The 27753-nt window shown below is 48.5% G+C and overlaps 1 protein-coding gene across 1 annotated transcript in view; it reads left to right on the top strand.

The window, feature by feature from the left end:
* Positions 1-27753, top strand: part of Loxl2 (lysyl oxidase like 2) — an 84395-nt gene that overhangs the window by 48887 nt on the left and 7755 nt on the right. Inside the window, exons 4-10 of the mRNA XM_038310009.1 lie at positions 413-624; positions 4430-4652; positions 8183-8366; positions 12492-12643; positions 14678-14845; positions 17480-17642; positions 22524-22767. Of these exons, the coding sequence (XP_038165937.1) occupies positions 413-624; positions 4430-4652; positions 8183-8366; positions 12492-12643; positions 14678-14845; positions 17480-17642; positions 22524-22767 (1346 nt within the window). The remainder of the gene's footprint in view (positions 1-412; positions 625-4429; positions 4653-8182; positions 8367-12491; positions 12644-14677; positions 14846-17479; positions 17643-22523; positions 22768-27753) is intronic.

Raw genomic sequence — 27753 nt, 5'->3', positions numbered from 1 at the left:
ATGCAAAAAATCCAGAGGAGTTTGAGTTTCTAAAAAGTCAAAGAATTCTTTCTTTCTTTCTTTCGTTCTTTCTTATGCTTTTATATTTAAAGCCTATGCAGGAAGAATCTACTGCCTGTGGTTCTCTGGTTTCTTGTAGGAAAAAGAGGAGTTTTGGGGTCTCCTCACGACTTCTCTGAGCACCCCAAGTCATCCTTGGTGCCTGTTACCACACTACCTTCTGATATATAGCAGTTAGTAACAGTGCTATGTGCCCATTGGGAGTGCTCAGGGCCTTTTGCAGAGCCTGCAGAGAAGCAGGCCAGCAGAACTCAGCCTGTGATCCCTGAGGACGTAATTGCTGTTTGGTACCTGTCCAGGGCTAGGCACCTATCATAACCCCTGTCTTCCTGCTTCATCTCCCTCTTCACAGAGCCTAAATATACAGGTGGAAGACATCCGGATTCGGCCCATCCTTTCCGCCTTCCGCCATCGCAAGCCTGTGACAGAGGGCTATGTGGAGGTGAAGGAAGGCAAGACCTGGAAGCAGATCTGTGACAAGCATTGGACAGCCAAGAATTCCCACGTGGTCTGCGGCATGTTTGGCTTCCCTGCAGAGAAGACCTACAACCCCAAAGCCTACAAGTAAGTGGGCAGGGCCAGTAGGGGCAGAGTTTCCTGGGCTCCTATTCTTGTGGGGTCAATGCCAGCCCTAGTGACAGACTGTTTCACTGACTGCTTAGCCTTCCTTTTGAGTAACTCACGCTCCTAAGGGAAACAAGCTGGATGATAGAACTAGAATAGCCACATAGGAAGGCTTACCCAACAAGGGACAAAGTTCTCCAGTCCAGGGGAATACCACCGTCAGTTCCAGCAGCCACTGGAGAACATATAGGCTGTGTAAGGGCAATATATAGGTTTGGCAAGGACAGCACTGAGTTAAGAAATGTTTGGCAAGCCAGGGATATGGTTCAGGGTGTCTCTTGCCCTGGAGGAGACTACTAGAGTCTTCCTTTTAGACCAGCTCTTACCAGCCGGCTTCTCCCTTCCCCCATCACTGTCAGATTCCATCAGGGCATATCTGTGGAGCATTTTCTTGCTTGATGATTGATGTGGAAGGGCCATGACCACTGCGGGCAGTACCAACTCTTGGGAAGATGGTCTTGAGTTTTATAAGAAAGCAGGCTGAGCAAGCTATAGCGAGTAATCACTCCTCCAAGGGGCTCTGATTTGACTTCTGCCTCCAGTACTCTGTGTATGAGACAGCCTACAGAAGTTGCTGGAACAAGAACCTCTTCCACCTTCCTCCCAAATGAGTGGGAGAGGACAAAACTTTTCCACATGAGGAAAGAAGGCTTTCATTGTTGGCATTGAACTAGCAGAGGTTGGAGAGAGATGATAGCTAAGAATCAGGTACTGGCCTCAAGGGCACCGACCATACCGCATGCAGTTTGTAGGGTCACCCACTGATAGAGCCTACAGGACACCCACGATAGGCTCCAGGGACAGTTTTCCCATCCAGCTTCTCACCCAGACTTCACCAGGCAGCTGCGACCTTCTAGGATTGGTACTAGCTCGGTGGGATTGGAACAGGGGTGGCCCCAGGCAGAGTTATCTGTGGATCCTGATCAGAGCTGATTACACGGATGAGCCTGCTCCCTGGATTAACAGCTCTCAGTAGCCTTTTTTCCTGTCTCTCATCAATCTTCTTACAAATGGGTCCTGTGCAGACCTGAGGCTCTAAGGAAAAAGATATTGTCAAAGCCATCCTCAGTCTGTCTATATAATCTGTCCCTGTATAATCTGAGTTCCCTTGTGGACGTGCCACCTTACACAATCTCATGACTAAGTCATCACCCAAGGCCCTTCTCAGAAGCTCTCCATGGTTTCTCTGGGGCTGGCTCTCCTTGCTAAGCTGCTGGGCTGACAGGCTGGTGGGTGAGTCAAGTTTCAGAGTTTACTCTGTTGATTATGATGCTCCTGGAAAGCAGGTCAGATGTTGACTATATTCTTCTTTGGTTGTTCCTGCCTTAGGTCAAGTGAAAGGTCTAACCCGAATGATAGCAATGGGCTATCACACTCTCCTAATCAATTCTAAGTCTTGGGTCAGTTGCCAGGCCCAGAACCCCAGAACAAAAGGGAGGACCTGGGTAACTTGCCAAAACCTTATATTGCTTTCTTCCCCGCCCCCCCCCCCCCCGCCTGCAAAGGGACCCCTTACCTGGATGGCTGTGTGTCAGGAAGGAAGGAGTAATCGAATCTTCTGTGGAGTGCTGGGCTAGCTCTGACTGACCCAAGAGATTATAGTGTGTATGTGGCTCACTAGTCTGAGGAGTTTTGACTGACGTTCTTCTCACATGGACCCAATAAACTCCAATTCTTTTCTTGGATGATTCTCCCAGGCTTAGAAAGTGTAGTTAGAATAGACACTGAGCCCCTGGCAGGCTCTCACAAAATCTAGCTTTCCCTTAGATGGGGACAGCCTCTGGGACTCCAGCTCATTAACTGCTACAGCCCTGCTGACTTCCATCTTGGCATAAGGCCATCCCCAACCTCAGTCATCTGTCTCATGTCCAGACCTGGGGGCGGCTATGCTTCTTTTCCCTCTCACCTCATCTCGGATTCTCCTGAGCTGGCTCAGCCACCATGAGCGTGAATGAGGATGGGGGTGGGGTGGTACTCTGGCTGCTGGAGGCCTGTGGAGGTTCATGGTGGGCGGCACATACCAGAGAGCTGATGTAAGACAGAAGCGGGGCTGTCTGGGGAAGCCTGGAGCAGGTCTGAGGCAGCCCCATAAGCTGAGTGAGTTGTGAGGGAGGGTGGTGCTCTCCAACAGCTGGACACAGAGGGACTTTCCTAAGCCAGCGGGGGTCCAGTTACACTCATGTTCCCCTGAGTGTATTCTGCCCATGTGTGGAAGGGAGGTTAGGTTTCTCAGAGGAAGGGACCTTACAGGAAGTGGGGAGGGGTAGCTGCTCTGGAATTCATAACAGCCCCCTCATGGACCTCTCTACTGTATGATGTCACTGTGGTGAGCACACATCCCGATATAGTCTGTGTTTTAGATATTCGGGTGTTGGTACCCACAGCTATACTAGAATTGTCCCAAGACGCAAATTTTGGTAAAATGGAGACAATAATGACATCTGAAGAATTTATCCTTCCTCTGTGTTCACATACCATTCACCCCAAGACAAAGCAGATATTTCTGAGGACGCTGGACGGGACCAATAAGGACAAGACTTCACGTCTGTCCATCCCAGGGTCTCCTGCCCAGATAACCTCCTCCCCCAGGGTAGCAGGCAGCTATGCTGTTGTCTTCCTCAAGCATCTCACTGAGTCCTGCCAAGCAGGGGCAAGTACAGAGGCTCTAAAAAGCTGGACAACTTCAGAGGTTGGGGTGTCCTCCCCACATACCCTTTCTGAACCCCACTATTTTTCATAGCCTAATCTTCCATCAAATCGTCCTCCTCACCTCAGCAAGGATCCATTCGCTCTCTTTTTTTTTTTTTTAAAAAAAAAATATAATTTAAAGATTGTATTTATATTTATATTATGTGCATTGGTGTTTTGCCTATAGGTATGGTCTGTGTGAGAGTGTCGGATCCCTTGGAACTGGAGTTGCAGACAGTTGTGAGCTGCTATATGGGTGCTGGGAATTGAACCTGCGTTCTCTAAATGAGCCAGTGCTCTTAACTACTGAATCAATAGATCCTTCCTTTTGTAGATTTCTCCCCCTCCATTAGCCATTTTATTACTTTCTTTCTTTAAATTACATGTGGGTGTGTTCTCTGTGTGTGTATGTGTGTGTCTCTCTGTGTGTGTATGTGTGTGTCTGTGTGTGTGTCTGTGTGTGTGTCTGTGTGTGTGCATCTGGGTGTGTGTGTGTGTGTGTGTGTGTGTGTGCGCGCGCGCACGCGCATGTGTGTATGTCTGTGTACATGCCTGCAGAGGCCTCAGATTTCCCTCCCCTGGAGCTGGAGTTATAGGCATGGCCCACAAACTCTTGCCATGGGACCATTGCCACTCCCAGCATAATTTTTCCTCTAGCAGTCCCAGTTCCTAACCTTCACCCACTGTTACAGTCATGTGTGGCTTGACTGTCCCCTCTACTAAAAACTGTAAAGTAATTGTAATTAACAGTATTAAGACATGTTATCTTCAAGAGGTGGTTAGGTTGTTAGAGCTCTGTCCCTGAATGGACTGATGCTATTTTCATGAGACTGGCTCAGCTCTCTTATTAGCTGACTGTTTCTTTAAGGAAAGGACTTTTATAAACCATGATCCCTTAGACTTTTAAGAGAAAAATGAAGCCTGGAGTAGTAGCGCATGCCTATCATCCAGCAGGTGGGAGACTGGGCTCTGGGAGCTGGATCTGCTGGCTACAAAAGGAAGGGAACAGGTATCTGCTGGGATGCCCTGGTTGCCCAGCTCTTCTCTTTCCCTGCAGAACCTTTGCCTTGAAGAGGAAGCTGCGCTACTGGAAGTTTTCTATGAACTGCACGGGCACTGAAGCTCACATCTCCAGCTGCAAACTGGGCCCTCCCGTGTCCCAGGACCTCGTGAAGAACGCCACCTGTGAGGGTGGACAGCCAGCTGTGGTCAGTTGTGTGCCTAGCCAGATCTTCAGCCCTGATGGGCCCTCAAGGTTCCGGAAAGCCTACAAGCCAGAGGTAAGGACTCGGCCAAAGGTATGGGCGCTTGGTCACTGGCAGGGGGTCATGGTTAGAAAGGGAACAGGAGAGAGCTGGCCTCCAGTCAAAATCAGAGCCCCCTCTGTGGCTCTTCACACAAGGCAAGCACCCCATTGTGGGCCAGCACGGGCTTCTTGCACACTGTTCTGTAGCCCAGCATGAGCAAGGGATATGGCATAGCCAGCCAGGGACCTTGTGCTTCTGCTAAGTTCCTGAAGGAGAAAGCATCCAGGATTCTGGAACTGTAGGAGGGAGGATGCAATTCTCCAAGGCACATGACATCAGCTGTGTTGTTTTTAACTCATTATGGCTTATTTCACTAGAGAAGAGCTAACTGCAAAAGCTTGCACTGTTTAGAAAACCTACCGTTGCCATTCCTGTCATCTATCCGCTGGTCACATAATGTTACAGGAGTCACTCATTGGTTTGTATAGAGCAGAGGTTCTCAACCTGTGGGTTTCGACCCCCAAAGGTCACATCAGATATCCTGCATATCAGATAATTACATTATCTAGCAAATCTACAGTTACAAAGTAGCAATGAAATAATTTTATGGTTGATGGTCACCAGTACATGAGGAACTGTATTTTTTGTTGCTAATTGTTTGTCGTTTGTTTGTTTTTTTTAAGACAGGGTTTCTCTGTGTAGCCCTGACTATCCTAGAACTTGCTCTGTAAACCAGGCTGGCCTTGAACGCACAGAGATCTGCCTGCCTCTGCCTCCCAAGTGCTGGGATTAAAGATATGCCCCACCACCATCCAGTAGAGGAGCTGCATTAAAGGGTCACAGCATTAGGAAGGTTGAGAACTGCTGTGAGAGTAATCGGGCTTGGGTGAGAGAGGGTCTTCCTATTATGAATTAGATCCTCCATTTTAACTGACTGATTCCCTAGATCAGGTAAATGACCAATCAGGGCAGACTGATCCTCTGAAAAAAGAAATCATCTCTATTCTGTCTTTCTTCCACTATCTATCTATCTATCTATCTATCTATCTATCTATCTATCTATCTATCTATCTATGTATATATATACATATATGTGTGTGTGTATGTGTGTGTGTGTGTGTGTGTGTGTGTGTACACTGCACACCAAACAGTCCTGTTTTTTCTCTCCTTCTCCCTCTCCCTTTTCAGTATATACTGGAGCTGTGTCTATGTGTGTGTTTGGGATGCATATGTGTTGTTGGGTATTGGATGTTTGGGGGGTGTGTGTGTTCTGGAAATTGCTAACACAGGGCCATTAGGTACGAACAGCACATGAAAAGAGGAGAAAGCATGATCATAGATTGGGTGTTGAATCACAGGCCTGATAAAGCCTCCTTCATGGGTTGAGGCCCTGGGCCATTTAAAACCTCAGTAGATACCATGTTAGCAGAGTGAGTTCATGCCAGGGGAAAGGAGTTGGGGAGGAAGGAACCTGCAGAGGGAGGCAGTTGGTAGAACAGCAGAAGTGCTTCCCCAGACCAATAAGTCTCCCCTCCCTTCTCTTCCTCCTGTCTAATACTTTTCCTCTCCTACTTCTGCCATGCCCCACAGAGATAGGAAATCAGGGAAGGCGGAGGTGTTTGGATGAAAGTCTTAGTAGTATGTGAGAGGCGTGAAATGCATGCTGGGAGCCCAGCCCAGTGTGTGGGGTTGATTTAGAGGGACCTCTTAACTTCCTGGCACTTCTGGGAAACAGTAAGCCTGGCCTGCCTTGCAAGTGCAGAGGTGTGCCTCTACCAGACACCTGTAGCCCTGTGTCACAGGCTCAGCTCTTTCTGCGCCCCAAACTGCCCCTGCCCTGAACTCTCACTTCCCCTGTCCTTTGTTCCGCTGGCCCCATCCTGCCTCCTCCCCCTACCCTACCCCAGCTCTCCCTGTCATCCTGAGTTCCAGATCCTACTGTTTTGGAATTCCTCTGCTGTGCTGTGTGGAGCAAAGCAGTCAAGTTCATACCAAAGCAATGAACCAAGCAAGAGGCTGACCTCATATTTTCCTTGGTTTCTGTCCTCGCTCCACAGCCAGATGGATGGCCGTCTCTGTGGCTAGGCTGATAGTGTATCTCCGTCCAGCTGTGGTCAGGATGGCGACTCCACGTGAGTGTGAGGGGCCCCTTGTATCCCACTCACGAGCTTGGGAAGGAGACCACGTTTCTCTTGAGAACTGAGGTGGAGCCTGTGATTTTCCTCCCTGTGCTCTCTTTTCTGAAGCAAGAAAGGAAGTTTTGGGAGCCACTGCGTGTTTCGCACTCACCAGCCCTCCTTTATTCTTCCGGCCAGTGCCAGGCTCAGCAGGCCCTGGGGGACTCTCTGAGTGTCACAGCAAGGCTAGCCCCAAGGTGTCATTGTGGGGAAGCAAGAGATGACTATAGAGTAGGGGGGGGGGGGCTCTTCCTTGGTGCCTTGTTTCTCAAGGTGGCAGAGGGCTTGAATGCTTGAAATATGTCACCTTCGGACAAGCCTGCCTCATCACGGCCTGAAGGAAGTCACAGGCTGAGAACTACCTAAGTCACAGTAGAACCAAGGCTCTGATCTGGTCTGACTACAATGGCTTCACAGCCCTCTAATGAGTATCAGGAGCCTTGCAAACTTACACGTACATACTCATATGCATACATGCATGTGCACGCACACACACACACACATGTGCACACATACAGACATTGGGCATGCAAACAGGTTTGTACACATGCATGGAAATTGAGGCACAGCAGCCTGTGTAGACAGGTGAAGCCAACACCCGTTCTTTAAGACATAATCCACAGACTTCATAAAACCGGCAGGGAATGGGTCTTACTCCTGTGTAATTCCAGAAGGCCCAGAAGGGACTGAGGCTTCCAGACAGTGAGTAAGATTAGGGGCATGGAAACTACCATCTCCACCCTCTCTGCCCGGTTGATGTTTAGATAGGCTGCATCTTCTGGGCTTGGGCGGCGGTTAGTCTTAGCTAGGAAGACTCCTTGTCCCTCGCAGCCTCTCAAGCATGTCCTGATTTGGTCTGTCTTTCCTGATAAGCCCCCATGTTTCCACTCCCTGTCTTGCCACTTCCTGTGGGCTCCCTCTTGCGTCTCTCTTTATAAGGAGAATTACCGCTTGCGTTTGGCTCCTCACCCAGGGACCTCCCTGCAGGGCTAGATTGTAAAGCTCTATTATATAAGCAGTAGAAAACAAAGATTCACTTGGAATCTGAGAAACTGGATGGTAGAAGCTTTTCTCTGTAGATCTAAATGTCGTGAAGCTTTTGAGCTGCGGGCAGAAGGATGTGACTGATGGTGGAATCTAGGAGCCAAGCCTGGGAAGGGATGATGAGCTGATGAGGGTCTTGGATGGCCTTCCTAGTGGTCCAGCACAGAGGCCCATGAGAAGCTACATGAGAAATTTTTGCCAGCCGCCCCTCAACCAGCTGAGCGCTTTCAGACTCTGAGCTATGGGGATCTGGCTGGGTCACGGCTGCGGGAGACAAAAAGGAGCGGGGCAGGAATGACTCGAAGGATGCATGTCACTCAGCAGGACCATGTGTCTCTCCAGCAACCCTTGGTGCGGCTGCGAGGTGGAGCCCAGGTCGGGGAGGGCCGAGTGGAGGTGCTCAAGAATGGAGAGTGGGGAACCGTCTGCGACGACAAGTGGGACCTGGTGTCTGCCAGTGTGGTCTGCCGAGAGCTGGGCTTTGGGACTGCTAAAGAGGCTGTCACGGGCTCCCGGCTGGGGCAAGGTAAGGAATCGCATAGCTGAGGGTAGGAGTCTCTCTTCAGGGGAAAACATGGTCCTAGGAACCCAGGCCCAAATGGTGGCCATGATCCCCTCAAATTCAACTTATTTCATTCCTCCCTTGCCCATCCATTAGGGAACCCTGGAACACCCCTCCCCACCAAATCCCCAACTGATGGATATGGAACTGCCACCCAGAGAAAGGATGAATAGGTAAAGTGAGGTAGAACAGCACCTAGTGGACACACCAGGTCTCCAGCTCCCTGCTCCGTACTCTCAGCTGCTCCAATAGGGAGGCCAGAATCCCAGGCCCTTCCTCCAAGAAAGAACCTCAGGCTCCATCAAGCATGGTTGCACACAAAAGAGCCAACTGTCACCTTGCTTGTCCACCCTGGTGCAGCCTTGCCAATACTGGGCTCCTGACAGCAGAGAAAAGAAACAGGGCAGCCCTCTCTGATGTCACGAGACAGTCATGGGAAGGAAGCTGGTTTTCATCAAGTGTCCGGAGCAGGTCGTCTATGTGAGGAAAAGCAAAAGTACAGGAGGCGTTTGGTAGGGAAACTCTGGGAGCAGTTCTGTCTCCTTGGTCACAGAACAGACTACAGCCCCTATTAGGTGAGTCCATGGAAACCGCTCAGCCTAGAAAGCCCGGCTCCATCAGGAGCCTTCCACAAGACCAAGTAGCCTTGTGAGTGCCCAGCCCGCCCCTGCAGAACTGTGTTCAAGGGAAAGAAGTTTTGGTCTTTCTGGGACTCTGTTCAGCACTGATCAGTACATAGTAGCAACCAAATAACACGCAGAACTATATTAAAGGGTCACAGCATTAGGAAAGCTGAGGACCGCTGTCCTGGGCTCCGAGAGGAAACCCATACTCTTGAAAATGGAGCCATCACGCCAAAGGAGTCTGGTGAGGTCACCAGTTGCAGCCTGGAGGAGGCAGTAGCCCCTGCTCACCCAGGCCCTGAACACCGCAACAGTGGCTTTCTCTGCTAGGACTCCAGCATCCTGGCTGACCTTCACCTCCCGCTCAATTAGAGAACCCAGAACTCTCATAGCCTAGCAGTGCAACTCATCCACTCTAGTTCAAATGTTTGACTGTCCTGCATTGTGCCCACCCCCAGCTGCCCCTGGAATGAACTGAGGAAAGTTGTGGGGTCATAGACCTGCCCTGATGGAGGGAAACGGAGTTTCTCTGGTCCCTCGTAGGAGGACTGTGAGGCTCATGGGAACCTAAGAGTTGGCCAGTTGCCTAACTCTTATGGTTTGGGCTTCCTTTTTTGACACTACCTCCCTCCCTGACTAGCCTTGATGACATTTGATCCTTTCTTGTGGAAATGTTCCAAATGTGTATTAAAGGGTAGGTGGCTGGGGACAGGTGCAGCATCAGCGTATGGTGTCACCTGGCAGTCCCTACTATGCCACACAGCAACCCATTCCCCTTAAGTCCCAGTGAAGAAGTCAGGCGCCTCAGTGTTTCCATGGTCCCCTCTGTCAGTTGATCCACATGGTCTGAGCTTTTCTAAGGTCCTCAGGACCACAGCCACTCATCCTGAGGCATAAACAAGCCCTCGATGATACGGACATTCCATGTGTCATGAGCAGGGACTGGGTGACCTAATTATTTTCCCCACCAAGAGCAGCCAAAGGTTTACAGGTTGCCTGAGGAATTCCAGGAAGAAGATGCCTTGGGTGCCTTTGATGTCGGCTGTCAAGGCACCATGGGAGATTTATCTGCCTTCTGCCACGTTGGGTGGATGACGATAGTCGCCAGGAAAGGAAAAGTCTCATTAAAAGACATGCTCCAGAGCAGATAGGGTCAGCCTCTGAGTCCTGGCTCTAGCTGATGGAACAAGAAACCACACCCAAACCCATGGGTAGGGAGAGGGCAGAGACTGAGTCCTCACCCTGGCCTGGCTACTTACTTGTCTGTGACCTTGAAGAACCTTCTGTTCCTGAGCTTCTTCACTGTAAAACAAGGTAGCTGGATAGGCAATGTGTGGGGCTCTGCCTGGCTTCTGTGTCACCAGGGTGGATATTCATATAATGGCAGGCTCTTCCCTCTGTGCTTCAGGACCACCCCCCAAGTTCCCAGCTGTCTGCCAACAAATGAACCTGCTCAGACAACTGAACCAAGTATGAGAGATATACCTGTGTACCTTTGTTGCATGAAGGCCTGCTTGTTGGGGTTTCTGTCCTGCCCCATTTCCACATTTGTTAGGTCCCAAAGAATCACATAGAAGGTCTGCATAAGTTATAAAACTGATTGGCCCATTAGCTCAGGCTTCTTATTAACTCTTGTAACTTATATTAGCCCATTATTCTAGTATAATTTATGTTAGCCCATTATTCTAGTATATGTTAGCCACATGGCTCAGTACCTTTTTCAACGGGGCAGGTCACATCCTGCTTCTTTGGTGTCTGGACAGGACCGAGGAGAAATGGGCTTCTTCCTTCCCAGAATTCTCCTGTTCTCAATGACCCACCTCTACTTCCTGTCCGGTTGCCCTGCCTATACTTCCTGCCTGGCTACTGGCCAATCAGCATTTATTTAAAACATGATTGATAGAATATAGATAGTTGTCCCACACCAATGCCTTAGCTTCTGTCCTTAGAGTCTATGCCCAGTAGGTATTGCTCCAGAGATGTCCAGGGAGGGATCAAGGGAGGAAGGCACCCCAGGAAGAGGGAGACACACTCCAGTTGAACAGGTATGGTCTACTGAACAAACACTTGACAAAATATTCCAGCTCTGCAGACCAGTGCTTTCCAGCAGAAACATAGCCACATAGGTAATTTTGAATTTTCTAGTAGCCATATGGAAAAGGGGCAAGAGACAAAGCAGATGACTCTTCAGGATGTTCATCAGGCTTGAAAAGGAGAGTGCCGGGCATGAGTTGAGGGGCCCGAGTACCCTTCCTCTCATGGCTGAGGCTCACTCTCATTATACCAGCCCCAGAAAGACAAGCTTCCTAGCACCATCTCCATGTCTCCTGCCCCATGACTCCTGTCTGCCCTTCCAGGTCCACTCTCCACCCTCACCATGATGCCCAGTGCCTCAAGGCATAGTTGGGTTTGGCCAACACGGAATACTGGTGAAAACTGGAGGTGACCAGAGGGGAGAGGCATAGACAGTCCGCATGGGCACTGTGTCCCTCCATGGAGAGTGACAGGGGTCTTCACCTCTTCATCCCTCTCCTAAGTGAGTTACTGGCTCTTCTCTCACTCAGAGGGGTGTGTCCAAGCCCCAGTGTTATTAGCCTCGAGTTCTTAACTACCCTGTGATGTATACTCCCTACACCCCATTCTTGACTGGATTTTAAAATGCCCCCTTTCTAATTCAGACCTCCTAATTTGTATAGGCTACATGGTTCCCACAGGGACTTTTATAGATGCAGTCAAATTCTCAGGCTCTTAAGTGCCTAGACTATGGAAGCTGCAGGGTAAAGGCTCCATCATCTATCCTGATTCCTTTATTAAAGAGAGACCCAGTGACCAGGGAGGCTGGGTGTATGAGTTACTGTTCCCATTGATGTGACCAAATACCTGGGGGGAAAAAACTTAAGAAAAAGATTTATTTGGGCTTAGTTTATTTAAGAAGGGATATAATCCATCATGGCAGGAAAGGCATGGCAGTCAGAGCATGTGGCAGCCAGTCACATGGCATTCATCTGAAGTCAGAAATGAAATAAAAGACAGGAAGTGGTGCCTGGCCTTCAAACCCCGGAAGCCCACTCCCAGATGACTCACTTCCTTCAGCAAGGCACCATCTTCTAAGGTTTTCACACGCTTTCCAAAACAGCGCCCCCAGCTGGTGACCGGGCCCCATGAGCTCGTGGGCAGAAGTTTACATTCAAACCATAACACTAAGTGATCTGACCAAGGTCATGTGGCAATTTAGTAGTGAATTTTATTTGCACTTAAGGCAAAATACACACACATACACACACACACACACACACACACACACACACACACACACACACACCCCAGTTTCTTCCAGGGAGAAGGGGCCACAGTTGGGAGTTTTAAAGGTAGAAGAGACAGAGTCTGGTTTCTAGGGTCTTTCTTGCCTGTTCCAGGAAACGTCCTCCAGGTGATTTTATAGCACGCACCCTGTTTCCCTTCCTAGGGATTGGGCCCATCCACCTCAACGAAGTCCAGTGCACAGGGACCGAGAAGTCCATCATAGACTGCAAACTCAACACGGAGTCGCAGGGCTGCAGCCACGAGGAAGATGCTGGTGTACGATGCAACATCCCCTTCATGGGCTTCCAGAAAAAGGTGAGGGGGTGGCATGCCCAGAGGCACCTGCGATGTTGAGGCCCCAAAGAATGCAGAGCAGGTGGCCTCACTCTGAAGGACTCTCCAAGGTATGCAAGGGTGCTCTAAGATGAACTGTTGATACCGGTTCTGCCGCTGTCAACTGTCAATGTCATTGCCGATCAGCGTTTCTAAGTGTGCCCAATGAACAAACACATAAATGCCGCTCTTGGTGTGGCAGGTATCCGACATCTCCCTGTGGGTGATCCCTTGCTTTGGGAATAGGCATGTGGTACAGGGGCAGCTCAGAATTTTCTACAAGGAACGCAAGGTTACCACACCGACACTCTTGGCATAGATCCTCTGCAAAGACTCAGAGGCACCGCACGCATGGATGGCGGGTCTGCAGAGCATTGTGTGAACATAATACCAGCAGCGGTGTATAAACAGGAATGAAAGGAAGTCAGCGGAATTGCAACCGGAGAGACAGGCTCCACCCTTCCTGAGGCAGGGTGTGATGCTTGCTCATGGAGAAGAATCCCCCACCTCCTTGTCTTACAGGAAGTCTAACCAATGCTACAAAACACCCAGGATTTCCTACACGAGGCTTCCCGCTGTGCCTTAAGTTTGTTGGGTGCTACGTGACATATGCCATAGAGCAAATATTGTATGTATATTTAAACAGACACATCATGGCACCAGATGTGGCGGGTTCCTGATAAGACAGCAGTCCTTGACCCTGACACCAGAGCGCCAAGGCATTCCTGATAAAACTCCCCATCCTTAACTGGGCCCTAGGTGCCTGTCAGCAACAGGCAGTTGAGCTGTGCATTCCTTTCTGGTAACAGGAATGCACACATGGGGAAACCAGCCATCTGGAACTGCTAGAAGTTTGCTAAGGGAACCCTGTCAAGGCTGCAACCCATGGCCAGCCCTACGTCCCCATGTGCTGAGTCATTCTCCAGATGGGTCAAAGCTCAGGGACGTGAGAGACCTCAGCCAAAGAAACAAGGCTTTCCAGATCTTTTGGTGGTCTGTAGATAGAGCTGTGCCAGAGCAAATGCCTGCTTGTTGCCACAGAAGTGTTGAATCCTCACTGCCAACAGCTTTCACATTTCCAAGGCCCAGGTTTGAGGCTATACTGTCTGAGCTCAACCATGGTTGTAACGGCCAACCAGGCATGGCATAGCCAGGCATGGGACTCCCAAGTGTGCCAGCATCCATGCTAGGAGAACCAAAGCATCCGAGTTTCAACACCATAGGTCTGCTTCTGGTGACAAAATGAAATACTGTCAGCTTCACCAATGAGATTGGTTTCTTCCTGGGTCTGCCAGGAGAATACAGCCAAGCCAAGGTATTGCAGGCCTTGGTGTCTTCTGGGGCTTCTCTGGTCTGCCCTGTTTCCAGCCTCCTTTTTATTGTCCTTATGTAACCTCTTTCTGTGCCTGCTACATCCCCAGGGTCTCTTTTTTCCTTCTAAAGGCATCAGTCTGGCTAAATTATAGCATTCCTATATGGTCTTATGTGACCTTAATTGTCCCCTTTGAGGCCATACCTCCAAGCAGAGCAGATAGCTTTGGGGCTCATGCATAAGCGTTAGGGAACGGGATCTGGATGTGGTTTAGTTGGTAGAGTGTTTGCTTAGCATGCACAAGGCTCTGGGTTCTGTTTGTTCAGCTACAGTGAACCTTCATTCCCTCAGTCACTGGGAGGAAACAGGCACAGTGAGAGGCTCCGTGAGTGGTCAGTCATACCTAGTATCTAGGAGGGAATGTACAGATCCAGCAGAATCCTGATGCTATACACGTAATTCTTGTCACCTCTTAGAAGGCACTTACATTACCAACAGAGCAGTGTTCAGAACGGGGTCCAGACACCTGGGTCAGACCTCACTGACTTCATGCTGGCATTGTATCATTTGACACACAGAGGGACTCTCATAAAGGATGTTCTGTATCCAAAGGTGGCCAGATAGGACCACCTGGCTTGGAGCTAATGGTAATATGGAGAGACTCTTCCATCCATCCTCACGACCGTGTTTCTTGCTATCCACAGCTACGCCTGAATGGAGGCCGCAACCCCTATGAGGGCCGAGTGGAGGTACTAACAGAGAGAAATGGGTCCCTTGTGTGGGGGACTGTATGCGGCCAGAACTGGGGCATTGTGGAGGCCATGGTGGTCTGCCGGCAGCTCGGCCTGGGCTTTGCCAGCAACGCCTTCCAGGTAAGTGGCCCAGGCCTAACAGCCTTGCCTATCATCCTTCTAGCCTGGCCTTTCCCATCATTCGTCAGCTCTTCTCGTCAGCTAACTTTTCCCCAGTCGCTAAGAAGGGATACAACCAAGCAAACCCTGGACCAAGGCAAGAGACCTGATTCTAGCCATAGCCCCTTGCCTGACAGCTCCGAGGCTCGGGGCAAGTCTCTCCTATCCCAGTCTCAGTATCTAGCTACAGAATAAGGGGCTTCAGGTGTGCCCAGCCCTTTGACATCGTGACACAATGTTGTCACCTACAAAGTTTACGCTGTGCCTGTAAGTTACGAAAACATTATAGAGAAAGCTCATACTGTTTTAAGTGAGTTTTTGATTTTGTGTTAAGCAGCATCCATGGTTACGGTGGGCTTTTTGTGATCGCCTGTCGCCCACTGGTTGCAGCTCCCATGGTGATGGTGGTTTTTTTGAGATTGCCTGGTGCCTGCCGCTTGCAGGTTGGACACCTCTGAGTCACTTACTACTGCCTTGGACCACTCCATGTTGGGGTTCTCCGCAGGCAGAAGGCTGAGCCTGAAGTGTCCTGTATGCTGTTTGTAGAAGGACGTAATTTGGTCTTCGAGGAACGCGGAGAGCACCCAGCATGAGGATCAACAAATGACTTTGTTTCCTTGAAGCCCTCTGTGACGGGACCCTTTCTGCCCTGGTGTCTCTGCCTCACGTTTTACTGATATGCTAGCAAATCTCCAGGCTGTGTCCTGAACTCTTGTCACATTGGCTGCACCTTCCTGACAGAACCATTCTTTAATGACCTAATACTCAAGAGATCCAGTAAGGTCACTCTGGTCTTCATTTCTGCTTCCCAGTCATAGGTAGTACAGGAGTAGAAGCCCAGTTCCATTCTTGCATGATAGTCTGCAGCAACGTACCCACTCCTATGTGCCCTGCTTTTCCCACCTGTGATATGGAACAAAGGATCCATATTCCTCAGTGTCCCAGCTTTGAGTATTGCCATGAAGCAGGACAAGACTTTGTGGTCCATCTTGTCTGCTGGTCTGACTCTATCTCCTGGTCCCATGTAGCCTTTCCTGGAGCCTGAGGAAGGAGCTCAGCATCCCTGCTGAGCTTGTCTGTCTCCTATGGTCTGACCTGGGCTGAGTTATGAGCCAGGGATCCTTGTGGTCTCTGTCTGCAGCTTATCATTCTAGTATCCAGGAGAGACACGGCTCACACTGTCTGGGAACTCAGCATCCCAGAGCAAACTGGACACACACAACACTTGACTCTCCAAGTGACAGATCTGCTGTCTGTCTGTCTTTCTTGTCTGTCAGCTCATTCCCAAGACTCTTGGGCCTCAGCATGGGGCTCTAAACAGCCACCTAAAACAAGCCCTGTCTCTGCTTAGAGCCCTAGGTTTTTCCTGTGGAGAATTAGAGGGATTTTGTTCAGATTCTTTGGGAAACAAAACCAATAGGATGTAGATACATTTGGCTCTCAGGTACCAATCTCCACAATGTTCCAGTCCTCCTATGAAATGGTACAGTGTTCCTTTAGAATCTGCACATGTTCTCCCCTGAAGGTCCTTGTCTTTCTATGGCTTGTCATCACTAATATAGTCTAAATGTTATGCTTAAAATAGCAAAAAAATCTATACATGGTTAGCATAGTTGGTATTTTTAAATATTTTCTTTTTTATTTTTCAGTCCAAGGCTGTGAATCCATGGCTATAGAACTCAAGGAGAGAGGGCCAACTCTGTATCGCTATAGTCTATTTGAAACTGGGTATCTAACCATCAGTCAATAGATTGAGTTGATAGATGAGCTCCCATGATTAGGGAAGCTGACAAGTCTAAACTGTACAAGGCTGTGGCCCCAAAGAACAGCTCAGATTGTGTCTCAAGTCCAAAGGCATTCTGCCCCGTTTGCAAAGGGACCTTAGTTTTTTTTTGTTGTTGTTGTTGTTGTTTTTTTGGTTTTTTTTTTTGTTTTTTTTTTGCCTTGTAAGATTTTTCAACTGACTGGATGGGACCTATCCCCCATGATGCAATACAATTTGTCTTACTCAAATCAACGATTTAAATATTAATCTAACTTAAAAACTCCTCCACAGAAACATCTAGAATACTGTTTAAAAAACTATCTGGCTGTTGTCACTGAGCCAAGTTGATGCATAAATAAACCCTGGAAACTTCAGAGCACGCAGGTTCTTACGTTCTCTTGTAAGCTCTTTACTTGCCCCTCCCCCACACACCCATTTTCTCTACTGGGAAGTTCTTGAACTATAAGAGTGTATGCTAACAGTGTTTTGAAGTTCCATAGCTAGAAGGAGCTTAATCAATCTCAGCATCATAAACCTGGGGGCTCCTCAGCCAGCATCCCATAAAGTGCTTTTCCTAGAATTAAACCCAGGAGCTGAATTCTGTAAGACAGTCAATTATTGTCATATGTGAATGAATGTCTTCTCCTCTCGTGCAAACCCAGGGTTAGTCATAGATGCTCCCTCATTCCGTCACCAGCTAACCACATGGCTGGGATAAACGGCTCTCTGTGCCTCATCTGTCTCCACCTGGAAAATGGGATGGTAAAGCCTTGAGGGTTTTGTCGAGCCGGAAGTTGACATCCTGCGACCTCTTTGGCTGGTTTCTTTAGGAGACCTGGTACTGGCACGGAAACGTCTTTGCCAACAAAGTGGTCATGAGTGGAGTGAAGTGCTCGGGGACAGAGCTATCCCTGGCACACTGCCGCCACGACGAGGAAGTGACCTGCCCTGAGGGTGGAGTACGGTTCGGTGCTGGAGTCGCCTGCTCAGAAAGTAAGGCTTCCTAAGGGCTGCCTGCCTCTCCTACTTCCCGCCTGTCCCAGGTTCTCCAGAGTTCAGGGCACCATCGGTTACTCTTCCCACCGTGTGAGCTCAGGAGAGGAAAGTACAGGGGATTATGGGGTCCTATCCCCCAACCACAGGCCCTGGCTGATGGCATGGTAAAGAGGGAAAATGGAAGGATTAGTTTAAGGAATGTGTATCAGTCACTTTTCTCATTTTTAGTACTGTCTTAGTTACGATTTCTGTTGCCATGAAAACACAGTAACTCTTATGACCACAGTAACTCTTATAAAGGAAAGCCTTTAATTGGGGCTTGCTTACAGTTCAGGGGTTCAGCCCATTATCATCATGGTGGAACATAGTGCCATGCAAGCCGGCATGGTGCTGGAGGAGCTGAGAGTTTTACATCTTGCTATGCAGGCAACAGGAAATGAACTGAGCTATTGGGCGTGGCTTGAGCATATATGAGCCCTCAAAGTTCACCTCCACAGTGACACACTTCTTCCAACAAGATCACACCTACCCCCAACAAAGCCACATCTCCTAGTAGTGCTACTCCCTATGAGTTTATGGAGGACAGTTACATTCAAACTACCACAAGTACCAAATGCCTGATAAAAACAATTTAAGAGGATGGGCTGTGGTGATGCACACCTTTAATCCTAGCACTCAGGAGGCAGAAGCAGGCAGATCTGGTCTACAGAATGAGTTTCAGGACAGGCTCCAAAGCTACAGAGAAACCCTATCTCAAAAATCGAATAAACAAACAAAAACCAATTTAAGAAAGGAACAGTTTATTTTGGCTAATAGTTGGAGGATAGAGCCCATCAGGAGCGGAGAGAAGGAGGCAAGCTGGCCACATTCTATCCACAATCTGGACGCAGAAAGAGATGAATGCTGGAGTTCTCCGTTCCATGTAGTTCGGGACTCTGGCCCATGGAGTGGTATCACCTGTGTTTAGGGTAGGTCTTCCCACCTATGGTGGTTTGAATAAGAATGGCCCCTGTAGACTCATGTAATTGAATACCTGGCTCCTAGGTAGTGGACGCTCACTGCCCTACACATACAATCCATCTTCATCTCTACCTTCCAGCATTTTCTCAGCTGCATTTCCTTCTACCCCACCATTGCTGTATGTGTCCACATGACCACCTTCCTTCCGTACTGTGTGTGCGGGATGGGGGAAGGCACATGGCTCTTTGATTGCCTTCCCACTAGCCAGGCTAATGCTGTATCAGCTTCCACTCTCCCGTTCAGTCTCCAACATGCCTATTGCACTTAAACCCAAGACATCTATATATTATTAGACTATTTGGTAACTCCACGGCTGCCTAGTTTACCTCTAGGCTACCAAGTCGAGTGTCAACTTTGTGTAGTGTCAACCTATCCTGAGTTCAAGGGAAGCTAACGTCTTCTCAGAAGAAGTCCCGGCTCTACTCAGTTCAGCTCAGAGTAGCTAGGGAACCAGTTCTTCAGTGCTACCCAGGGAATCAACATCTCAGAAGAGTCACGCCACACTGTCGAGAAAGTCTGGGCACTGAACATTGTCATATGGGGCGTGTCCTTGAAGGGAACTATTTGCCAACTGATCAAGTGTCCTGATGGAGGTCTTCGCCTCTCTGCCCACATCCTTCCTGGGTGCTGCCTCTCTTACCTGCGTCCCATTCCACTCCTTATTCAGTTGAATGGATTTGTTCAACAGAGGCTGCCAGCCCCAGTAAATGCCAGCAAGCTTGGTGTTCACTGAGACCCAGAGATGGGGAAAAGGTCACCTACAGAGTTCTCAAGTTGCCAGTGAACACTATGCTAGGCTGCTTGCAGAGTCAAGCAAGACAGATATGAAACCACTGAGTGTTTTAGCAAGAGACAGATGTTAGCCCATGTTGACTGCTTGAAACAAGAACTTACAGAAGTATGGGGCTAATTGGGAATTAAACTGGAGATGTTCCCATGTGCACAGTCAAGAAAGAGTTCCTTGGGGAAGCAAAGCTCCAGACCGTACTCTCTTGAGACACTTACCTATGCTCTAGTTTCGTTCCTGTTGCTGGGATAAAATATCCTGATGAAACAGGGTATATATTTTATATATTTATAACAGGACAAAAGTGTTCATTTGGTTCATAATTGCAATTTCTACTCTAATATTGTAGGGAAATCAAGGCAGGAACTTCAAGTGTCACAATAATTTCAAGAGCAGAGAGAGACAGCTATATCCATGTTGCCTGCCTGCTTGCTCTCTGCCAACCCTTTCTACTCCCATACAGCCCTACCCAGGGAAGGGCGCCACCCATAATGAGCTGGACCAATTGACAAAACAATCCCTAACAGACATGATCACCGGCCAATCTCATCTAGGGAATCCCTCAGCTGAGACGCCCTTCTCAGGTGATTCAAGGTGCTGTCAAGCTGATATTTAAAAGTAACCAGCACAACATGCAATAATCAGAAAATGAGATTTCTGCATCTGTTGGAAATCAATCCTAGAGGACCAGTTTTCTTAAAGCTTTCCACTTAAGATGCGTGAGCCATTTTTATATGACTTTAACTTTACAGGTGTATAAAATAGGTACACAAATCAATCATTTGCTGATAATAAATCGCATATTTATTTTACAATGGTTCTTTGTATGCATATGATTTTACCATTTATTATGGATGGAACCAAATTTGCACGGTTAGGGTTTCTGTTGCTATCACCAAAAGCAACTTAGGAATGAAGGGTTTATTTCAATTAAAAAAAATCTGTAAATCCATCCTTGAGGGAAGGAAACCAGGCCAGAAAACACAGGGCAGGGACCCAGAGGCAAGAATTGAAGCAGAGGCTATGGAGGGGTGCTGCTTACTGACTTGCTCCTCATGGCTTGGTCAGCCTTCTTCCTTATGGAACCCAGGACCACCAGCCCAGGGATGGCATCACTCACAATGAGCTAGGCCCTTCCACATTAATATCAATCAAGAAAATACACCCACCACAGGCTTGCCCCCAGGCCAGTTTGTTTGGGGGCATTTTCTCAATTGAGGCTCCCTCTTCCAAATGACTTGAGCTTGTATCAAGTTAATATAAAGACTAGCCAGCACACATACTATAAAGATGGGTGTAATTTTTATTTTTGCACAAAGAAATAAATCTTGATGAATAAGAGTTGATAAGTACTTTGATAATATAATTGTTCTTTTTTTTTTTTTTTTTTTTTTTTTTTTTGGTTTTTCAAGACAGGGTTTCTCTGCAGCTTTTTTAGAGCCTGTCCTGGACCTAGCACTTGTAGCCCAGGCTGGCCTCGAACTCACAGAGATCCGCCTGCCTCTGCCTCCCGAGTGCTGGGATTAAAGGCGTGCGCCACCACCGCCCGGCGATAATATAATTGTTAATGCTAAGAACACCTTTTGCATAATTACATAATCCCAAACAACATAAGTATGTTTAGGGCCATTTCAGAAATGATTGGAAATCTGTCCTAATCCCAAACCAAAATTCTTTTAACACTTTTTTTAAAAAATGAAATTCAAGTCATCATCTGAAGCAACATTTTTTGAACTGGAACATTCTAACACAATACAACTGAAGATATGCTGATGTGACATTTATCTGTTCAGGAATGATGGGAGGAAAATATTAGAAGTCTTTGTTTCCTGTAATTGAGCCATGTTTCTCCAAGAACAGAATATTCTTATGCACAGTAAAATGCACTGTAAATCATAACATGTGGAAGTCTTGAATGTGAGCTGAGGTGTTTGGGGCAGTGTTCGTGGGTGTTGCATATGTGACATCCACAATGGAAAGTGTGCGCGCTGAGTGTTCAGAACCAAGGCTGTGGTGAAATCACGCGATGCAACATGGGCAGGCACGGCCAGAAACACCTCAGCCTTACTATGCATTTGATTGTCAGATCAATTTTCAGTCATTGTATATTCAGAAATCTTTTACTGTTCCCTGAATTTTTAAGAACCCCACATTCATTTACACAACTTCATATAGGGTTTTCAACCCACAGTTTATGAAACTAGGCCTAGGAGGTTGTCGTGAATTGTTCTCTGAAACATATGCTTTAAGACTGTGTTTCACAGGCGGCCTCAGTTCACACGGGTGGAAAGAGGCCTCCATCCTCCGTCCCCAACAACATGGACAGCATCCTTCCCGCATAAGCTCTGTGCCATACTGTGACGAAGGGAAACAGGAAAAGCTTGTGAGAAGGCAGTTCGGCCATATGCCTCAAAGGCTTAAATCATGCTGCTCTTTCTCCTAGAAATCTCTCTGTCAAAGACATATTCTAAAGAACACACACGTGTACACACACACACACACACACACACACACACCACACAATTTAGGTGCAGGCTGACTATAGGATGTCGATCACAGTCTTGCCTTTCATTGAAAAATTCTAAGCAGCCAAGGCATTGCCTCCCTAAAAGATAGAAGCAGGGGGTGAATTAAATATTACAGAACCATGAAATGAATGTTCATGGTAGTGTTTAGACATCAACAGTCAAGACGCATGTTAGGCAAATGGCCATAAATCCGCATGCATGCTTGGAGAGAGAGAGTCACACCAAGGATGAGTGGGGTCTCCTTTATTGTTGTTCTACTTTTTATTATGGGGAGCCTGAGGGGCTTGAAAGTAGAGAGAATGATCTAAGGAGGAGCCCTTGTGTGTCCATCACCCAGATATGCTAGCAGTTTGTCCACCCATTCTGGTAGCTGAAGGGGAGTGTCCAGAAGACTTCTGGAAAAGAGAAAGTATCATTGGGGGTGACAGGAAGGTAACATGGAGGAACCCTAGGCTAGCTCCAGGACATGGAAGATGATGGAACTTTTCTCAGGGGTGCCCTCAGAAGGGTTTCCTGTCTGTGACCCATGTCTGTCTTCCCCAGCTGCTCCTGACCTGGTGCTTAACGCAGAGATTGTGCAGCAGACCGCCTACCTAGAGGACAGGCCCATGTTCTTGCTGCAGTGCGCCATGGAGGAGAACTGCCTCTCAGCCTCTGCCGTCCACACCAACCCCACCACAGGCTACCGCCGCCTCCTGCGCTTCTCCTCCCAAATCCACAACAACGGCCAGTCTGACTTCCGCCCCAAGAATGGCCGCCACGCATGGATCTGGCATGACTGCCACAGGTAAGCCATACCTCCATTGGTCAACTACCCAGCCTGGTGTTCTTCAGGACCCAGACTAGGGATCTAGAATGCCAGAGTCACCCTAAGAAGGCCAACGATCCATATCTAGGCAGAAGAGTAATCTATTTCTCCAGAAGCCATTCCCCACTCCCAGCTCACGGGCTGCTCCCCTTCTGCTGAGTCCCTGCATTTTGGCTCCATTGCTTTTGACCCTAGGAGACATGCTGATCTGAATGTCAGGGCCCTCCAGGGACTTTCAGTCCATAGTGTCCAAGGACAGGCACAATACATTTGTTCTCTACAGAGAACTTTCGGGTCTGGAGCCTTGGACCCTCTGTCCGTTAGAAATATATTTTTGCATACCAGTGTGAGGTTTATTTTGAATTAAATTTTAAAGTCAACCTACAAAAGAATGGGTTTTATTATGGCATTTGCATACATATGGTTATACCTTTAATGATTCTGCTCAACCACTGCCATTTCAAATCTGTCTTGGTCATCCTCCTGACTCGGTATTTTTACTATCTCTAGGAAGACGGGGGGTGGGAGGGGGTGGGGGGGATAATGGAGATAGGAGCTCCAGGTCTTAGAGTCATGAGAACTGGTCTTAGCCTGCTAAGCTTGAGTCCCCGACCAGCGGCCTGACATTAGGCCAACTGGGCCACACTGCTGGGATGTCTGGGCCCCCTTCCAGCTCGTCTGTGGCTGTGAGTCAGGTGCTGCAAAGACTGGGTCAAGACAGAAGAACAGTGGGAAATAACAGCCTGTGCCCACCGGGGCCTGTGGAAGCCACCAGGAACTCTTCCCCTCCTATTTTTCCTTTGCTCTTCTTGGCTTGTAATCGGATTCAGACTCCAGTGTCACTGCTTGGTCACATTTTGTCCTCAGTCTGGGCAGATAGAGGACACTGCAGGCACACTGTTGGAAAACTAGCGGCTATTCCTCCCACCAGGAAAACCTCTTCCTAGTAGATCTGTTCTCTGGGCTCAAATTCCATGTAACCACCACAGATAGGCTAAGGAGTTACCATTCAGGGGTCTCAGCCAGGCCCTTCTGCTCTAAAATGTGCTGCTCTCCCTGATAGCTTTTTCAAACTTTCATCTGACATCTCACTATGGTTTGCTTCTTTCTCATGTTATAAATCATGACCCAATCACATTTGAATCAGTTTAGGGATAGAGTTGTACAACCTATTCCAAAAGAAAATGCTATGGTCCCAGTTGAGCTTCTGATGTTCCTTTGAAACAACTAACTGAATGTTGAAAATACCCTAAGACCCAAGGAATCACTTTGTCTTTGCCAGGGTATAAACTGGAATAGAATTAAAGTCTTGACAGTCTCCGTGCCTGGTTTCCCTTAGAGACCATGTGGTGGGAAACCGGGGCTGACACTGCCTATGGATCTATAAGTGGAAGGTAATTGCATCCCAGCCCTGCGTATGGCGGCCCACCCAAGATTACATGGTGGGAACCTCCAAGTCTCCAAGTGCCATCTGCTTGCTCTCAGAGCCATCAGTCTCCTCTCTAAGAATAGTCACATGGTGACATCATGGCAGCATTGTGATCTGGAGTCCCAGGGACTCTGACCCTCCTTCCCCACTTTTCCTGTGGCCTCTTTTCTCCTTTGCCTACAAATGTTCCCATCAATGGTTTGGGGGAGAAGGGGAGGGGAAAAGAACACGAGCAAAGCGTACGACCCTTTTTCAGGCACCCTGGTTTCTTGTCAACTGGGCATGGAGGTAATGACCTCAAGGTGGTATTCTCACTTGCATTGTGCCCTTGGTCAGTGATCATGGCATAGTCCCTCTCCTGTCCTTGTGCCCAGGGAACGGCCCCATATCTTCATAACTAACGTAGCACGCTGCAGTTTTGATGTGGGATGGAGATGGACAGCATAGGCGCAGGTGTGTATAACTATGACCGCAAGATCCAAGGAGCCTCATGAAACCTGTGCACATTCTCTCAGTCTCCAGAGCTCTAGGTGACAGCTCCAGGTTCCCTGTTTTTGTTTTACTGCGTTTCCTGAGACAATGCTGACCCTGGGTTCCCTGTCTAGCCAAAGCTGCCCTCGAACTCCCAGTCTTCCTGACCCAATTCCAAAGTGCTGGATTACAAACATGAGACTGTGTCTGGTACTCTTCAGGCTCTTTGGGAAGACTTTCCAGGGGAGCTGAAGTTCGCTCTGTTAGGTCCCATGCAGAGGCTCCTAAAAGTTGGCCTGGCCCTTCCTCAACTCAAGAAACTTGTTTCTGAAAGAACTGACATTCCATTTCAGCCGTTTACAAACATTCTGAAGCCGTGAGTGGAGCCATGCAGGAGAGAGAGAGCCCTGGCTCAGGTTAATGTGAATGGGAAAATGGCCACTTCCGCATTCATTAATGCTCCAATGAGCAGCAGAGCGACGCTCTTGAAGACACGAAGCTGAAACACAAAGATTAGTGCTCGTAGATGCACTTATGGTGCCCTTGGTTAACCTCAGGACCCTCCGCAGTCAGCTGTATCCTAGAGGCTTGCCCTTCCCTGCTTGGGGAATCGCAGAGCAGGGAGGGATGGAGTGGAGAGAGCTGGGGGTGCCAGGGCATGGGTCCCTGCGCAGGTGATAGCCCCTGAATTCAGGAATGGCACAGATGCAAAGAGGGGAGTGTCAGCTTAGCCAGCCTGCCTCCACCATGTGCCTAGTAGTCCCCTACAGGGTCAGAACTCACAAATGTAATGATGCCCCCTGAACCAGCTAGAGGCCCTCATCTCTCCATTAAGTAGGCCTGACACATGTGGATGACGAGCTAGATCCCGCAGAGGGACCCCTGTATTTTATGGCCGTCCTTGATAGGACTGCAAAACACCCAAGTACATCTTCTTCAATCGACAGTGACAGTCCATCAAGACAAGTGCAGTTTCCTCTGAACACGCTGTGTCTGTCTGTCTTCCGTCTACACTTCCATCCAGCAGGACATCTTCAGGGGAGTGCCAGGTCTCAGGACACAGAGCCCTGGAGCCCCACAGTAAAGGGCAACTTTCATTTTATCCCGATTACAAGGACTTAAAAAAGCTGTATTGGCAGCCTGTACCTGTAATCTCAGTGTTCCATAGGCAGGGTAATGAATCTGGGGCCACATAGTGAGTCCGAGGCCAACCTGAACCAGTCTGTCCCTGTCTCAAGGGAAACGAGGGCCGGTGGTGTAGCTCGGTAGAGCTCCTCATATTCCCAGCACCGCAGGAGGGGAAATCAAACATACAAATATAAGAATTCCATAAAGCACCATGCCACACTCCTGTTTTTAGTATTCTGGGATCTCTTCTCAAGCCTGCAATTTCTGGTGTGCACCCCAGGGCTCATTCCACCCTTAGACTATGAGCTGCTGAGAGGACCACTGTGTTGCCCAAGACTTTCCCTCTTGCCTTCCCAGTACCCATCAGTGTCTCCTGGGTGGAGGCCTATGGGAGGTTAGATGGCTCCCATTTCTACCTCAGACCAGCTAGGAGAGACCTGTGGCCTCTAAGAGTATCGTATCTAAGAGATAAAGCAGACACGTTCCAGGACAGAGATCAGCAAGAAGCAGAAGGGCATGAAGCCCATGGCTTCCTCCCAGTACACATTCCCAGGAAGAAAACTGAAGCTAAAGCAGACTAAAATCCAGACTGAAGGAGCTCTGACTGAGGAGGCCACTTCACAACAGCCCATCTGTGGCTCCGTCTGAATTCTGTTTAGACAACGGAACATCAGTGTACTTCCCTGCAATCTTTCCAGCCGGTCGGCAAGTCACATAAGCCCCTCTCTGAGGGAGCAGACATTTTTCATTCCGTGAGTCAGACCTCATGTCTCATCCGCTCCCTGCAGGGAGCCAAAATAGACTCCCTCGGAGTCATCACTTCATCTGCTACAAAATGTTCCTTGTAAGGGCTGTCCGCTGGCCCTGGCCCAGTTCCATTTTACCCAGAAACATGAATGACCTGGGGAAGCCCAAGTTAGCAACTTCTGACATTATTTATATAGCGTGAACAAACTCGGGAGGAAGAAAAGAGCCTCTAATTTCCTCTCTGGAAACTCTTTCCATTGCCCTCTCCTCTCCTGCTCACACGATGGAGGAAGCTCCAGACTGCTACACCAATGGACCAGCTGGTGACAGGACCCCAGGAGCCCTGAATACCGCAGCTGTGACTGCCGATGGGCAATAAGGCCTTCGGCCAATACTGAAAACATCCTTTGTTACAGCCTCATTTGGCTGTCCTTTTATTTATTTATTTATTTATTTATTTATTTATTTATTTATTTATTTTTGGAGACGGGTTCTCCTGTACCTGGGTTGGCCTCAAACTCACTTATATGACTGAGAATGACCATTAGCTTCCGATGCCCTTACCTCCACTTCCTCAGTGCTGGGTTCACAGGCCACACCATGCCTGTTTATGTGGTACTGGGGACCGAACCTGCATGATAGGCCAGCACTCTAACAACTGAGCAGCATCCCCAACTGATGGCCGTAGTCCACCGGTAGGCTAGAATTAACCAGACAAGCTCAATACAACAGATCTAGTTTAATAATTGGAAAACGGGGAAAACTCACACAAACGGGGTCCAGCGAATACCACGAGCAGGGAAGAGAGGTTAAAAAAAAAAAGAAAAAAAGGGAGGGCACCTGGATTCCCAGGTCTTTCTTCCCTGACCCCAGGCAACCACACCCTAGCCAAATGTGATTGGCTGAGCTTTCCCATCACCCAGCTCTATGTCATTTATCTTATTTAGTCCTTACATCACCCCAGAAGTTGGCAATAATATTCTTATTTTACCAAAGAGGAAACTTGGGCTGTGCATGAACAAAGTTAGGGCTTCTGCCCCTACAGTGATCTTAAAAGGCTTCCTATACTAAATGTCCCCAGAATAGGAGATGAGTGTGATAGAATAGTTGAAGGTACCACACACACACACACACACACACACACACACACACACACACACACGGCAGGTGGAAATGAGGCTAAAGCCAGC

The sequence above is a fragment of the Arvicola amphibius genome, chromosome 13 (assembly GCF_903992535.2).
Source record: "Arvicola amphibius chromosome 13, mArvAmp1.2, whole genome shotgun sequence".
NCBI lineage: Eukaryota > Metazoa > Chordata > Mammalia > Rodentia > Cricetidae > Arvicola > Arvicola amphibius.
Note: the sequence above shows the minus strand (reverse complement) of the source record. Positions and strands in the feature narration are given on the sequence as shown.